Below are 17,261 nucleotides of genomic sequence, written 5' to 3'. Positions count from 1 at the left end.
GGGTCGAGGGATCCGTTCGTCTCGAGGAAGGCGGTGAGCTGTCTGTTGACGGTCTTCTCGATGACTTTGGCAGGAAAAGGGAGGAGCGAGATGGGGCGGAAGTTCTTGAGGTCGGTGGGGTCCGCTGTTGGTTTCTTCAGGAGGGCGCTGAGCTTGGCGTGCTTCCAGCTCTCTGGGAAGGTGGCGTTGTGGAAGGAGGTGTTGATGATGTCCCGGAGTTGGGGTGCGATGATGGAGTCGGCCTTGTTGAAGACGTGGTGGGGGCAGGGGTCGGTAGGGGATCCGGAGTGGATGTTGTTCATCGTGCGGGTGGTGACTTCAGTGCTGACCGGGGTCCAGTTGCAGAGGGTGGTGGTGGCGGGCGTTGGTTCGGTGGTTGGGTGCGTGGTCTGTGCGCCGAAGCTGTTGTGTATGTCGGTGATCTTGCGGTGGAAGAACGAGGCGAGTGAGTCGCAGAGGTCTTGCGAGGGACTGATGACGTTGTTTCCGGCGCTGGGGTTGGAGAACTCTTTGACGATGCTGAAGAGTTCCTTGCTGTCCAGTCGTTCTTTGAGTGCTGTCTTCTTGGTGGCGCGGATCAGCTGGTGGTGCTTGCGGGTGGCGTGCTTGAGGGCGGTCATGTTGTCTGTGGTCTGGTCGTGGCGCCAGGCTTTCTCGAGGGTGTGGCAGTTCTTCTTGGAGTCCTTGAGTTTGTCGGTGAACCAGGGGGTTTTCTTGCTGCCGGGTCTGCTCGGAGGGTTCTTTAGTGATGTGAGGTCGTCGGCGCAGGCGGTCAGACACTGTGTGAGGTTGCTGGCTGCTTCGTTGGGGTCCGTTGTGCTGGTGGGAGGGTTCTGGCTGAGGGTGGCGGTGAGCTGCTCGGCGGTGATCTTGCTCCAGCTCCGGCGAGGAACCTGTTGCGGGTGGTGATGGGTCATGGTTCTTCTGAAGCTGAAGCGGACGCAGCTGTGGTCAGTCCAATGAAGCCCGTGGAGTGGCTGAAGGAGATGTGCTTGCTGGATGTCAAGCGTGTGGCCGGCGTAGTGGGTGGGGGTGTTCACCAGTTGGGACAATCATCTCTCGAATGGGACTCTACTGGCTCTGAGCTGGTCGGGGGATGTGGGGAGGGAGTCGGTTTCCTCGGTGCAGGAAGCCGACCCCACCGACCTCAAGAACTACCGCCCCATCTCGCTGCTCCCGTTTCCTGCAAAAGTCATCGAGAAGACTGTCAAAAAGCAGCTGGCCGCCTTCCTCGAGACGAACGGATCCCTCGACATCTCGCAGTCTGGCTTCCGGGCCAACCACAGCACCGAGACCACCCTGATCGCAGCCACCGATGACATCCGAGCACTGCTTGACAACGGAGAAACAGCAGCCCTCATCCTCCTAGACCTCTCCGCGGCCTTTGACACTGTCTGCCACCGAACACTAGTGCAGCGACTCAGCAACGTCGGAATTCAGGAGAAGGCACTGGAGTGGATCATCTCCTTCCTCGCCGGAAGGACACAGAGAGTCCGCCTCCCCCCGTTCAGATCTGAAGCCAACGAAGTCATCTGCGGCGTCCCTCAAGGCTCCTCGCTCAGTCCTACCCTCTTCAACGTCTACATGAGCCCCCTCGCAGACATCGCACGCCAGCACAACCTCAACATCATCTCCTACGCCGACGACACCCAGCTGATTCTCTCCCTCACCAACGACCCTGCCACCGCCAGAGCCAACCTTCACGAAGGGATGAAAGAGGTAGCCGAATGGATGAAGAACAGCCGCCTGAAGCTGAACTCTGACAAGACGGAAGTCCTCATCCTGGGATCCTCACCCTCCGTCTGGGACGACTCCTGGTGGCCCCCCGCCCTAGGCAGCGCACCCAAACCAACAGACCACGCACGCAACCTGGGCTTCATCCTGGACTCCTCCCTCTCCATGACCAGACAAGTCAACGCCGTCGCCTCGTCGTGCTTCAACATCCTGCGCATGCTACGGAAGATCTTCCGGTGGATCCCCACCGAGACCAGGAAGACGGTCACCCAGGCCCTTGTCACCAGCCGTCTGGACTACGGCGACTCCCTCTACGCCGGAACCACCGCCAAACTCCAGAAGGGACTCCAGCGGATCCAGAACGCCTCAGCACGACTCATCCTGGACATCCCCCGTCGCAGCCACATCTCCGGACACCTGAGAGACCTGCACTGGCTCCCGATCAACAAGAGAATCACCTTCCGACTCCTCACCCACGCACACAAAGCCCTACACAACCAGGGCCCAGGATACCTCAACAGCCGCCTCAACTTCTACGCTCCCAAACGCCAGCTTCGATCGACCAGCCACGCCCTCGCTGCCGTCCCCCGCATCCGAAGAGCCACCACAGGGGGACGGTCCTTCTCCTACCTCGCCGCCAAGACATGGAACTCCCTCCCGAACCACCTCCGCCTGACCCAGGACCACCTCGCCTTCAGGAAGCAACTCAAGACCTGGCTGTTCGAGCAGTAGCGGACCCCCCCCCTAGCGCCTTGAGACCCTCTGGGTGAGTAGTGCGCTATATAAATGCATTGATTGATTGATTGATTGACAAGGTCCAAAAATGTTGCTGCTAATTCAGTGGTGAGTGCAGGGGCTGGCCCTGGCTTTCAAAGAAATCTGAGTCGCTCCCAAGATGCCTGATTCTCCCCCAGTACAATCCTTGGCAACCAACATTCCAGGGAATGAGGTTTTCGTACCTGGCTCACAAGAAATGCTGGGGACTTTTTTCACGCTCAGATTTGTCGGATAGAGCGAGCTCTGTGTCTAGAGCAGGCTCAGACTTGGAGTGGCTAAGAAAAAAAACAGGCCACCTTAGAAGATACTATAATATGTGCATGCTGTATTGGTACTTCAGCCAGTAAGCAGGCTGGTGCTGAGGCTTGGGCAATATAAAAAAAAGAAAGAATGGAAAGCTAAGACTCCAACAGGCTTTACTCGAGAGAGATGGGGCTAATGTAAGTACTCTCTCCACAACACCCTCTACAATTTAGCAAGAAGACATAGGTGAAGCCTTTTTTGGAAGCTGATGCCTGGGCTGAAGATGACTTCTCAGTGGTCCCAGAGGGTACAGAGCTAGGAGAGTGAATACTGGGGGTGAAAATAAAGACAGATTGCTCCACAGAGAGGGAGTGGCAGAGTTGGGGTGTGTTGTATCTGGGACTTCTGCTCTCGTCTCTTCCTCTGGCCTCGGAGGACCGACCAATCAACATCCTCTGAAGTATAGGCAAGTTTCTACAGCATGACCGCTCCCCTTTCCCCAACCTTGTTGGCTATTTATTGCAAGTACCCAGAGAAGAATACTGTAAGGACTTGTCCTTGAAGGCTGCACATTCCAAGTTCCAGGTGTTGCTACACAAAATGTCAAAAAATATGGATACCCTCAATGGGAGCTTAAGTGACATTGAGAATCGGGCCATGCTGCTGCAAGAGACTGCACAGCACACAAAGACTCAGGAGGAAGTCCATGAAACACAGCTTTGTGGCATTTCGCATAAGCTGGAAGACATGGAAAATATATGCTCTGTGTATTAGGTATTCCTGAGGGGCAGGAGGGTGATGATGCATGATGGGACATCGTTCAGTTGGCTCAGTCCTTCCTCCAACTGAAAGACTGTAATATCGTCTGTCAGGTTCAGCAAGCACATCTCTTTTCCTTCAAAAAACTTTCTACGGCCAGATACTCTAATTATGCATGAGCAATTTTGATTTATGTGGGCCATTTCATTTTTCACCAGCTGTTGTTCCAGCTTGCTCAACCACTTAGCCTGGTGAAATCCTGTGTTGTTAAGTTTTCTGTGAGGTCCGATTTTGGCATGATACGGCGGTGCAAAGATGGCAGCTGCAGGAATTGACCCCAGCATTTGTCAAACTCGGGGTTACTATTCCTCTTCTTGAGCCGGCTAATCTAATTATTCCTCACCAGGGCCGAACTTCCTTTCCCAGGACTCGGTTAGGGTTCAGGCTCTTCTGGACTCTTGGAAGCAGGTCTAATGACTGATATGGTTTCATTTGGTTCTTCCTTGAAGAACACTTTTTCCTATTATAACGTGTGAAAAGCTTGATGATTTGTAGGCTTTTCTTGATTCCGTTGTGCATGCTTTTACTGTCCTATTATCTGGTCTTTCAAGCTGGTGGGGGGCCTGGGACCTCTCTAGGGGTGGGTATCGAGCAGTGATTAACCAAAGTGTGAATATGGTGTCGGCGGTTTAAAGGTGGGGTGCACTGAAGATCCAGGTTCCCTCAGGAGCCTGGGATAGGCATGGGTGTGGGTATGGACGCAGGTTGGGTGTGGCTGGTGGGCAGGGGGGCATGTGATATGAGTGCAATGGTTTGGAGGGGCTTTTGTTTTTCGGGGTTTGGGTGGCAGAAAGCAAAAAATGGGTGGCATTTGTGCAGTGTCATGCAGATCTTTGTGCTCTTAACACCAAAGGATGTCCCATAATATTGGTAGTGGTAGCCGGGATTTAACTTTACTCAGTTGGAATATTAATGTTCTGAGAGCATCTGTTAGGTGTTGAGACCTCAAGGAGAAACGTTTGTTACTTAAACCTCACCTTCTTTGTCTTCAAGAGACCCACTTACCTTTGTAAGAGATGTACCGATCTGTAATGAATTATTTAGCAAAAAAAAAAAAAATATGAATAAACTGTCCAGAGACTGACAGGCCATTATCTCAATCTGGCTATGGGAGAGGAATTAAAGTTTGGGACACTCTGCCTCTTATTTAAGTGCACATCTCTATCAGCACATCCGAAACCTGTAGGTAGTGCTGCACAATCGTAATCACTCAGGACCAGGTTGGAGCATACTGCCAGGCGGCATGTTTCCTTCTCATGAACAGACTGATGTCCTGCTCTGAGTCCAACAAGACCCTTCTCTTGAATTCTTTTCCAGTGAGAAAAAGCGGGTAATTTGACTTCCCTTACTAGCTCAGCACAAACACAACAGACAATAGAAATATGGCTTAATACTGCAAAAATGTAGATAGTTTGCCACCCTAGTGTTAGCCGTTTTTGTATTTGAAAAGGTCAATTAGCTCACCCTTTAATGAAGTATATAAAGAAAATGCTAAGAGGGTCCAGAGACCATTGACTCAAGGTGTGGACTTCTGGCAGAGTATTCCAGTGTGTAACGGAAAAAATATAATTAGCTAAAATTATCATTATCTTGTGTCAAATAATACAGACTTGTGTCTTTCTGTTGGAAGTAAAAGACACTCATATGATGGACGGAATGCAGAACAAATCAAACATTCAGCCCCAGTCAAGTGATCTGGGTTAAATGAATCATTCTTGTGTTCACCATGCCACGCCAGTTTAGATCCAGCCATATGCAAATCAGTCTTGACTCTGCTCCTCATGGGAATGGTCCAGCCCGAACTGCCGCCCTAAGCAAAGTCCTCCCTGGACCGGAAACAAGCATCTTGTAACATGTTTCGGGGTACCACCACTGATGAGGGAATAGAATGGTGTGCAAAAAACTATGGATTTAGGAGCAGATATCTGTACTGGGGGTGAATGTTTGACATTGTTCAGCTTTCCATACATCAATTGTTCATTTTGCATTTGTCGCCCTAAGTGGAAAAGGGTATACCTTGCTCATTGCACCATCAGGATTCAAGCAAGCCGGGCCGACGAAGGCTGTGATGCCAGAAACCGGTCCCCGGAAGCTTGTTTCCTTCCCAGTATAAGAATTGGCTTGGTAGTCTGGTTTGCCCTGTTCCCATCATGCACTGGGACAGGAACAGACTAATTTGCATATAGCCGGGTTCTGAGCTGGGATGCTGCAGTGAGCTAAAAAACAGGTGATGGATTAAAACCATGATCTCTTGACTTGGTAAGAGTATTCTGCATCATTCAGAAACAGGTGATGGATTAAAACCATGATCTCTTGACTTGGTAAGAGTATTCTGCATCATTCAGAAACTATGTCCATCACCACCCCCTTTTCCAAAATCGAATTTATCCACACTATGTGTGGGAGGGTATACTCAGACGTGAGTCCCTTGCTCATTGCACCATCAGGATTCAAGCAAGCCGGGTCGACGAAGGCTGTGATGCCAGAAACCGGTCCCCGGAAGCTTGTTTCCTTCCCAGTATAAGAATTGGCTTGGTAGTTTGGTTTGCCCTGTTCCCATCATGCACTGGGACAGGAACAGACTAATTTGCATATAGCCGGGTTCTGAGCTGGGATGGTGCAGTGAGCTAAAAAACAGGTGATGGATTAAAACCATGATCTCTTGACTTGGTAAGAGTATTCTGCATCATTCAGAAACTCTGTCCATCACCACCCCCTTTTCCAAAACCAGAGACAATTGACTCAAGGTGTGGACTTCTGGCAGAGTATTCCAGTGTCTAACGGAAAAAATATAATTAGCTAAAATTATCATTATCTTGTGTCAAATAATACAGACTTGTGTCTTTCTGTTGGAAGTAAAAGACACACATATGATGGACGGAATGCAGAACAAATCAAACATTCAGCCCCAGTCAAGTGATCTGGGTTAAATGAATCATTCTTGTGTTCACCATGCCACCCCAGTTTAGATCCAGCCATATGCAAATCAGTCTTGACTCTGCTCCTCATGGGAATGGTCCAGCCCGAACTGCCGCCCTAAGCAAAGTCCTCCCTGGACCGGAAACAAGCATCTTGTGACATGTTTCGGGGTAACACCACTGATGAGGGAATAGAATGGTGTGCAAAAAACTATGGATTTAGGAGCAGATATCTGTACTGGGGGTGAATGTTTGACATTGTTCAGCTTTCCATACATCAATTGTTCATTTTGCATTTGTCGCCCTAAGTGGAAAAGGGTATACCCAGACATGGGTCTCGTGCTCACCCTGCCACTGGAGTCAAGCTAGTGTTGCTGTTGGGGGGTGATAACCCTGAAACTGGTTCCATAATGCTCTTTGGGTGGTTCTTGCAGAGGCGTACCCAGGGCTTCAAATGGGCCGAGCACCAGCAGTTTTATAAAGGGGGCCTTGAAACGGGTCTCCATCAAGCTCCTTTTTTCCCCCTGGCACAGGCGGTCCGTTTTTTCTGGACTACTGTGTGAGAACGCACACATCGATGTGCGCTGCTCACTAGTGGAGAAGTTATGCCATGACGCGATGCCAGGTGAGCGTTGTAGGGGGGAAGGGAAATCCTTTAACGAGAGCCATTTTCTCTCTGGAATTTCCTTCTCCTATTGAAACTTACAGGAGCAGCAACTGCGTCGTGGAGTCACCAGGTTTTCAAGTGGAAGCTTTTTCAATATTATATACAAATCATAGCTGCTGCATATTTATCTTATGCAACAAACAACCATTGCCAAAACCAATAGTTCTGACTTATTGTAGGTATGATGTCACGTGTATCATATATCTGGGTGCAATCACAGAAACAGCAAAATATAAATTGGGAGGCACACTATGCTACGCACAGATTGTTTTAGCTTACGTGTTTTAAGCCATTCCCTTTTAAACACCCCCCCCCCGTTTTTTCATCCTACTTAAAGCCTTGGGCGTACCCCCTGTGAACTTGGTCTGTTCTGGACAAGCATAGAACGATGGTGGCAACAGACGCGAATGTCGCACAACCAGCTGCCCCGGGACCTGCACTCGCAGCACCGAGATGACCGGCCATTCTAGGGCACTACGGTCTACGGATTTGTATATTAGCGGGCTTCTTCAACAGCCAATAGCAAAGCCGCAGCTGCCTGTCCTCTACCAATGAGCGTGCAAGCGGAGTTGGAGACGCCTCCCGGAAGCGGGTGGGCGGAGCCTAGCCGGCTGCTCTATTGGATCGCCGGTCTATCGAGGAGAACATTCTTGAGGTGAGTGGGATTAAGTGGCTGCTCGCGCTCATTTGACGCTACCCCAATAGTCCAACTATGTTTTAACCAGTGCTAACCAGTGCACATATAGCTCAGACCTCTTTTTTTTTTTTAGAGAGAGATTTGCGTGAATGTGTTGACACTGTCTAGTTCGGGTGTTACGTATCATGGGAGGCGGTGGGCGGGGCCGGCGGGAGGGAGAAAAGGCGGGAACCGAGCGGGCGCTGGGGCAAACGGAAGTAAACAGTGTTGCCATTGCCACATTGGGCTGCCTTTTACCCGCACTAATGGACCATATTTTTCCAAGTTGTGCGGGAAGAGACCTCTGGCGGGTTGTGTACATTTGTCCCTGTGTGCGTAATATTTGTAGTGTCGGCGGCGCCTGCATATGCAGATCCCGGTTTCAAATCAGGTCGGCCAATCATTCGTAGCCTATGAGGACCCTGCTTCATGTTGCTGGCCTGCCCACGTAGAGAGAATGGACCAATGATGCTAGGAGGGCCAGGCCTGCCATATCATTTATTTCCATTTTGAAACATTGCCTCTTGAGGCACGACTCCGAGTGCTGTGGACTTTGAGAGAGCAGGGCTGTCAGGGCCAGGAGGGCTGGTTGGCCTAGCCTCCTTCCATTGCATGTGAGAGTCTGTGTGCTCAGCAGATTTCTCAAGGTATGCTAAGATGTTATCTTGCCGGATATTGCTTTTTAATTTTATTTAGTTATTTATTTTTTCATAGTTAAAATACATGTAATGTAGTTTCTGGCTACTGTGAAGTGCTTGCTCTTATGTCTTGGAACAAGCTTCAAGCTGTGTAAAACTGCCAACGTAAATTATTGACTACTGACACAATATTCAGTAAGTTTCTACAGGTTATTTGTGCTCTAATCTCATCCTCCTAAAGTTAAACCAAATTATTAAGGTTTGATCAAGGCACAATTCCTAAAAAAAGAAGTGGGGGGACTAACCAGTTTAGGCAGTATGCCAATGAAACCATGTGCGTGCCATCACAGCGCATGATGTCACGACACGTGACATAACAGGAAGTGACCTTCAAGAAGTGACATCAGATATTAAGACTTCATACATGTTTATCAGATATATAATGAGTACATTTAAGCACATTGAGATTTAATAAATGAGATTTGGCTTTGGAGTTGTGCCATTAAAAAGGCGCTATCCGGATGCAAAATCTGGGCCTCAACTAATATATATATTTAAAACTGTCACGAAGAAATTGGCAACAAGAAGCATGGCAGTATTTCTGTCCTGCTTAACTGGTTGCAAAGTCTGCATTTTAAAATATTTAATTGGTTAATGTATGTGCTAGAGAGGTGCCCAGTAAATCTCCGGGAATAAAAATAATGGTGATATAACTCTGGGGGTTAACTCGTTTGTTGTGGTTCTCTCCAAATTAGATCGAGAGTACCACCTTGTGGCAAACTGTCACAAGCGCCAGTGTTGACAATTAAGGGCCTGTGCTGAGCACCAGAAACCACAGGCTCAAATTAAGCACTGGCATCACGGACCCCAACACTTATGCACATAGTTTGTGTGCTCGCATAAAACCTTTAAGTCTGGTTTTATGTTTACTGTGATTTTCATTGGTGGCACTAGCAGAAAACGCATGATGGAGCTATGCAGTGAGGGGAACCAATGCACACGAGAGCTCAAAAGTAAAGAATGAAGGAACGGAGGGATTGATAGAAGGGTGAATGGAGAGATACATGGATGGATTGGAAGATAGAGAAATTGATGGATAATTTTTGGGACACATGTTGAGGAACGAATGAAGGGATGGGGGATGAGAGGTGGCTTGATGGATGAAATGATTGAGAATGATGAATGAGGGAGTAAGGATGGTGGTTGAATGAGAGAAATAAAGAGGATGGATTGACAAGTGAAGTAGGGACAGATGGAGAGTCCTTGACAGAAAGGTCCTTGACAAGGAGGCAACGTGCTATTAGGCACCAGGCCGCTCTCTCTCCCCGGGGCCCAGTATCCCTTTAGTAAAATGTATTTACAGATGCGTTATTGAAACCCAGTTTCGCTAGAGGGAAAATGCAGTGCTTTCTCTATCGCTGAGCACTTTTTAGGTTTTGCCTAGCCAATGCGTACGAAGTACGTATGCGCTAGGAAAAACTTAATGATATCTGTGTGTGGGGACTGGACCGTCCCCACTCTCTCACTGGCTAGCTCCATAAATGGAGGCTAGCCATTGGGAGAAGGCTCTGTCCGTCAATCTCGGACCAGATTCAGGGGCGTTCCCGAGAATTTTTGGCTTTTGGCTACGTCAGCCGAAAGCCTGTTCTCGGGAACGCCCCCGAATCTGGTCCGGCATTGAGCCGGCACCCACCTTCATTAAGCACAGCCTGCGAAACTCAGGCACTGACAGTGGAGGCTGGGAAACCGGGTTCGAGTCTCGGCAGGATGCTTAATCTCCCCGTGCCTAACAACATGAATGTGTCCGTCTCTAACTCAACATGTGCTCATGTAAAGCGCTCTAACCCCTTCGGGTCTCGTTAGCGCTATATACAACTTTTTTTAAAAAAGCTTTAATGTGTGCTGCTTAGCAGTGGCATCGGGAGCGGGGGGGGCCCTCCGGCGGACGGGTGGCAGCATACTCTTCACGCCCCTATTAACTCCACCATGTGGGAGAAGCTCCGTAGCTCACCTGGGCAGTGCTCGGCCTCTCTAGTTTTGCAGACCAGGGTTCTAGTCTCGGGCCTACTAGATAGTAATTTTACTGCTCTTACTCTCATCCGTCACTCACTCTTCCCTTTCACCACTCTCCTCTCACTGCTTCTCTGTCTTCTGCTCATACTCTCATCCCGTCACTCACTCTTCCCTTTCACCACACTCTCCTTCTCTCACCGCCTCTCTCTCTTCTGCTCTTACTCTCATCCCGTCACTCACTCTTCCCTTTCACCACTCTCCTTCTCTCACTGCTTCTCTCTCTTCTGCTCATACTCTCATCCCGTCACTCACTCTTCCCTTTCACCACACTCTCCTTCTCTCACCGCCTCTCTCTCTTCTGCTCATACTCTCATCCCGTCACTCACTCTTCCCTTTCACCACTCTCCTTCTCTCACTGCTTCTCTCTCTTCTGCTCATACTCTCATCCCGTCACTCACTCTTCCCTTTCACCACACTCTCCTTCTCTCACTGCCTCTCTTCTGCTCATACTCTCATCCCGTCACTCACTCTTCCCTTTCACCACACTCTCCTTCGCTCACCGCCTCTCTTCTGCTCATACTCTCATCCCGTCACTCACTCTTCCCTTTCACCACACTCTCCTTCTCTCACCGCCTCTCTCTTCTGCTCATACTCTCATCCCGTCACTCACTCTTCCCTTTCACCACACTCTCCTTCTCTCACCGCCTCTCTCTCTTCTGCTCATACTCTCCACCCGTCACTCATTCTTCCCTTTCACCACACTCTCCTTCTCTCACTGCTTCTCTCTCTTCTGCTCTTACTCTCATCCGGTCACTCACTCTTCCCTTTCACCACACTCGCCTTCTCTCACTGCTTCTCTCTCTTCTGCTCTTACTCTCATCCCGTCACTCACTCTTCCCTTTCACCACACTCTCCTCTCACTGCCTCTCTCTCTTCTGCTCTTACTCTCATCCCGTCACTCACTCTTCCCTTTCACCACACTCTCCTTCTCTCACTGCTTCTCTCTCTTCTGCTCATACTCTCATCCCGTCACTCACTCTTCCCTTTCACCACACTCTCCTTCTCTCACTGCTTCTCTCTCTTCTGCTCATACTCTCATCCCGTCACTCACTCTTCCCTTTCACCACACTCTCCTTCTCTCACTGCCTCTCTTTCTTCTGCTCATTCTCTCATCCCGTCACTCACTCTCCCTTCAACACACTGCTAACTCTCTCCAATGCACCACTCTCTCTCACCCTAATTTGTTTTTCCTTCTTGGCTCTATCTCTATTCATTATCCCTCCCCGACTCCTCCTGATTCTATAGAGCACTTTTCAAAATTTTTTGTAACCATCGTCCATTTGCGTGAGATTACGCTATTTGCATTGTAAATGACAATGGCATTAATTTATCTGTTTTCAAAACCAACACATAAATAAAAAATTTGTCATTGACAATGCCAATCGCTCTAACTTTGTCAAAGGCAAAACCATTGCATTGTAAATGCTTGTTCTTTTTATACCTAGAAGCAGTTTCTTGCAGTACCTGCAAATGCGAAAGTAGTGTTCAGAAGGTCCCACATTCAGCGTTTTCCCCAGGCCTCACAAGGAAAAGCCTGGCGTTATGAAGGGAACCTTAAAATAAATGTAGATTCTAAAATAAAAGAGCTGCAGTAGGTGTAGTTTCCAATTTTACACGTCATCAGGAGCCCTTTACCCAGGCCTTGTGGGCAACAAACTTTGCATGTTGCAATTTCTTTAGCTTTTTTAGGTTTCGCCTGGCGTTGCAACTGCATAGCAGTTGCTCCGCCCAAGGCGAAATCTCATGTTCCTACATTTGGCTTTGGTTCTGCCTCTGTCTCTCATTGGCTAGCTCCATAAATGGAGGCTAGCCATTGGGAGACAGAGGCTGTCAATCACGCTTTCTTGTGAAAACGCGATTCGGGGGCGTTTCTTGGTGTTTTTTTAAGTCCCGCCCCTTTGTCCTGGGCCGCGCTGTCATTGGCTGCCGGCCCGGGACACCCCGTGACGTCATTCCCCGGGCCGCGCTGTGATTGGCTGCCGGCCCGGGACACCCCCCTGACGTCATTCCCGGGCCGCACGATGATTGGCTGCCGGCCCGGGACCTGACTTGTTTTTTCTCTCTGCAACTTGGTTTGCTTCTCTTGAGACAGGTGGTCCATATTTCATATTTCTGTCCTCCTAATGTTTTACAGTGTTATATACGAGCTTACTCTGGAGACTTGTGAATCTCCGATCAAAGTAGAGGAGACACATAAGTAACATTCTGAAGCTTTAAGGGGACCTGAAAAAATTGCTCCAGGGCCCAGATGACCTCACCGCCCTCAAGATAACGGGCAAGAGAGTTTCCAACGCCTCCCGCTGCTGCGTGCCCCTTTAAGTATAAAAAGCTCTGTGAAAGTTGAGGTAAGGGAGCTCTTTATCTCCTGCAAGTAAAGGCGGCTGCACAGCACCAGGCTCGCCCCGCCCTCCTCCCGGAATCCTATCTATTGCATTTTCCAAACATGCCCGGAGTTAAATTAACAATCGGCAAGACGTCCATCCTGGCGCGCGGCCCCTACCAACACGCGCGCCTTAAAGCGAGGACATGTTCCTCACCTACAAGAGCCTTGCCCAATCGGAAATGAAGTATTCATCTGGGGAGTCCGGTCGTCTTAGCTGCCGTTTGTATTGCATTTGACCGTTGACCCCCTCTTGGTAGTTGCTGTGCATATTCATCACCAGCGAAAACACGAATAAGAAAGCAAACACGCAGGGAGTGGCGGCAGAAATAGTCCCGGTAGCAGATAATTCCACTGGGCTACGTGTGGCAAAGGCAGGGCAGAGTTGTGAAGCTTGGTGGTGGTGTGGAGTTAGCAAAGATGCAAAAAGCCATCTGAGTAAGAAATAAGCCTTTCCCTTTGGTGGAAAGATGTGTGTTCGTAAAGTTTTGTTTCCGTGTATACAGAGCACAACCCCAGGTCCGTTGTTTTCCTTCACTATAGCTATGTGTGGTCCTGGGCACCTCCATACATTGCCCTGGTGCCCCTGTTTACTTTACTGCGATGATCGTGCCTACTGAGAACCGCTGTGACGAGTGTCTATGAAAGAGGAGTCCTGGTGTGTTCCGCTTGTTGTGAGGCTGGCGATGCGAGCGGGCGTGCTGTATTGTTGTGGTATCACCCTGCGCCGGCAGCAGCAGGGCCGGTTTTTCAGGTCATTGTTTTCTTGTCTCGCCCTCTGTGCCGCTCAGTGCACTGTGACAGCAGAGGCGGCAGCGCCAGTACTAGACGGCTATTTAAACCCTGCTGGGTGAGCGCTTCCCCATCACATGACCCGCCGTTGGCTGTTTGGAACTTCACTGCAAACCGGAGCAGTCAGCAGCGCCCGAAGCTCCGTGAGTACACAGGGCACCTGGGCAGAGGGCGGGGTGGCTGCTGGGAGCCTTGCAGCGCTGCTGCTGGCTGCCTGGCGACGCCAACGGTGAGCCGCTGTGCATGGGCGAGGGAGCCCGCTTCGTGGTGGAAACAGAGGCGAGCGCTTCTCACTGTCCCTGCCAGGACAGAGCGAGCCCAGGCTGCATAGGGCTGCGCACCTGAGCTCTGCGGCAGGGGAAAGGACGCGTCGAACCATTAGTACCTGCGCATCAGGGAGAGACCAGCGCCACTTGGACTACCCTCGCGGCGCTTAGGTCAAAGGATGTCAGCGAGGCTCTTGTTACTGAAAGCGAACGGAGCTCCCACCCACCGCGTTTTTCTCCAGGAGTGGAATGGTGTCCAATGTTCGTTTTTTTTTTATTTCACATGATTTTATTAGACAGAGTTTTTTTTTAGCATAGTAAGTAAGCTGTCGACGAGCCCTGTGCACAAAAAGGAAACATGATCTCGGTCAATGCAGAGGTCCCACGAGGAGATGCTGATATCACAATTTGACTGACAGACGGAAAGTGTTTATCATTTTCCAAATGTATATTATGCCAGTCGTTCTTAGGTGGCTTGTTTTCTGCTCAGCGACGTTTGGCTGCGTTACGATGGCTCATTCTAAAGTGTCGTGGGCAGGTTGCTCTTCACAAAGAGGGGCACATTTTTCGCATAAAATGCAAAATCAGAAAAGGGCCAGGTTTGGGCTAGATCATCCAGTGCTTAATTTGAGCCGTTGGATGCAGGATAGGCCCGCGGACACTCAGGTATGGGGGCGGGCACTTATTTTCTTCCTCTTCAAACTTTGGCCCAGAGCAAGCGAATGAAAAAAACACAAAAGGGGTAAGAAGGAGACACGAAATACGTTAAATCAGTGAAAAATGGATGTAGCAGGGAGTGTCTATGGTGGATGAAGAGGCTTGAGGTGGAATCGAAACTAGGCAGCTTGGTATTCGTCACCTCTACATTGAATATTGCTAGCTGCCGGCTTCTGAGCTAAATTTTGGGCCCCAACACTTATGATACATACATTTTTAAACTCCGTTTTATTTGTAAACAGTTCTTGCTAGCTGACCCGTTTACACCCTGCTGACAGGGGTGTGAGGGGCAGGGAAGCGTAGCAGGGCCATGCAGCGTTCCCTGCCTCTGACATCATGCTCGGCCGCTGGAATCCGGGCAAGCTCACGAGGCATCGTAAAGCACAATTTGGTAGCGCGTAAAAATAATCTAAAGGTTACACTCGGATTCCTGGCCCAGCTCTCCTTTACATATAAGCAACAGTCTTCCAGTGCAGTTGAGAGAACTTCAGAGACAAAATAAAAATAGAAAGCAAAAACACGTGTTGGGGTTTTGCAAGAATACAAGTGATCCTGGCCTCTCTGACTTGTATCAATAGATTGTACTATGCAATATTGACAACAGCCACGAAGAGAACCTCCCCGGTAACTCAAACATACCTTACCCACATTTCTTAATGTGTAAAAGAATGAGTGCTGGTGCCCAAAGCTCTGATAAGAAACCTATGGCCGGTGTGATTAAAAGTTGTGTATTCTTCAATACACCTGTGCTTCTTCCACTCACTACCAGACACTCCTTTCCCCTTTATCTCACTCTTGCAGTTGCCGGCTTTCTCCATTTGAGACGATGTTCTGTCTTTTTCTTACCCCTTGTTTCTCCAGTGTTTGTTTTTCTCTCTCTTGCTCAATGTCTGAATAGTTAAACTAAGTAAGTACCCGTGCCCAGAAATGAGTGCAGTGGACCCCACCGGCAACCACCGGCTCAAATTAGGCCCTTATTTTTCAACCCTAACCCTCTCGGGTCTGTATCAAGATGCTCCAGTGTCCCCTCTTGCTTTCTGCCTCTCTCACCATCAGGCATATCTACTGGTTGTTCTCAGGACGGTATTTGCAAGGGGGCAGCTATGTGGTGTGGTGGGGCGGGGCCTGCACGGCAGCTGCAGCGGGGGTGTTGCAGGCATCAGAGGCCACTCCAACCCAGGCTTGACCATGGCATCTTCCAAATGTCTGGCTCCAGCTTGGCCCCTGACCCAATGAGGAGCCAAGTCCAGTTTTCAAAGCACGGACCCATTCAATCTTAAAGGCACTTTTGTAAAACTAAAGCTGACAAATGAAAGAAAGCTGGAAATTGAGCAACATATGCTAAACACACACCATCTAAGTGAAGTTTCTCTGTGGCCAAACCAGTGGTGCTGGAACCGTTTTCAAAGTAGGGGTACTGCAACCAATGTAACACCGCTAAAGTCACTGGGACAGTAAAAATTCCAAGCTTTTCACAAAGAACAAACAGCAAATTAGCCATGCCCATGCAGCAAGACAGTGGTAAAGGTGTACTATGTAGCCAGTCGAGCATTTCGAAATACACTGTTGACAATATATTAATAAAGCATGGTGTCATATCACACTGTAATTTATAGACAGCACGTTTTCCATTGAAATAGCCACACAATTCACACTGACATGCAGGTTTATTGATAAAACTATATAGCACACAAGCGCAAATGTGTGGAAATTGAGTTTCAGCGACTATTTATCAAAGGCACATAACCAGTTAAAGTTTCTTCATTTATTTTGCTCCTGCTAAAGTCTTTGTTTTCTTCACACCTCAGAAGTGTAATATTTGCTTCATTTGCACTTTCCTAACTGATGATATATTTTTAATTCTTTGTACAGGTCATTTGTGGTTATTTCCATTTTGTTGTGTGATAGGAAAAAAACGATACTTTACATTATTTGCTTTCGCACCTCCAAGATTGTCAGATAGTTGACTTTACAAAATCCTCTAACTTTACAGTTAGAGCAGGAAAAGTAAACGCCTATCCCCATGTCAAATGAATAAACAGCAGTTTGTAGAAAGACATAGCCTAACGCAGAGCAAACCACCAAGGTAAAAACACATTTCAAAGGCATCGTTATTGCTCGTTCAACGTTTGAACTGCAGTATGGTTATTTTTGGGGCGGTGCAGCTCACCCCGTACCACTACTCCCAGAATCTATGAGCCAAACTGCATTTGGAATGTGTCCCTTTGAAGACTTACAATCGCTGCACAAATTCCAATGAACCCTGCATTCCATGCCTTCATTTTGCCATTTTCCTACTCAGTTTAGTTGCACACAATGGTTTCACGGGGCCACACTTAAATGAGTTTCCAGTAAGGGGAAGTCAGTGGTTTTACCATAATAAGAAAGTGACCTGCTTTCCCTTGCAAATAACCCTGTACTATGGAGAACAGAACAGATACGTTTTACAAGTTCCTGGATTGCCTTGTGGATTTTCTAGAAAGAAAGGCTTCTTACATAGAGTCCGAATGATATAAGATGTGACACGAGTATTTGCAGATTGGTTGTCCTGAACATAGCAT

The 17,261-nt window shown here is 48.8% G+C and overlaps 1 protein-coding gene across 3 annotated transcripts in view; it reads left to right on the top strand.

Moving 5' to 3' along the window:
• Positions 1-17,261, top strand: part of ESCO2 (establishment of sister chromatid cohesion N-acetyltransferase 2) — a 364,228-nt gene that overhangs the window by 17,323 nt on the left and 329,644 nt on the right. Inside the window, exon 1 of one of the 3 annotated variants that reach the window (XM_078649952.1) lies at positions 7,688-7,813. The exons of 1 other annotated variant lie outside the window; for it this stretch is intronic. In XM_078649952.1, coding sequence (XP_078506078.1) covers positions 7,710-7,813 — 104 coding nt within the window. In that variant the 5' untranslated portion in view covers positions 7,688-7,709. Of the gene's footprint in view, positions 1-7,687; positions 7,814-8,353; positions 8,482-17,261 lie in introns of those variants that run through there. One more of the 3 variants, XM_078649954.1, reaches the window with a different exon arrangement.

This window comes from Lissotriton helveticus, chromosome 6 (genome assembly GCF_964261635.1).
Source record: "Lissotriton helveticus chromosome 6, aLisHel1.1, whole genome shotgun sequence".
In the NCBI taxonomy this organism is placed as follows: Eukaryota; Metazoa; Chordata; class Amphibia; order Caudata; family Salamandridae; genus Lissotriton; species Lissotriton helveticus.
The sequence above is the reverse complement of the archived record's forward strand: the minus strand, read 5'-3'. Positions and strand labels throughout refer to the sequence as shown.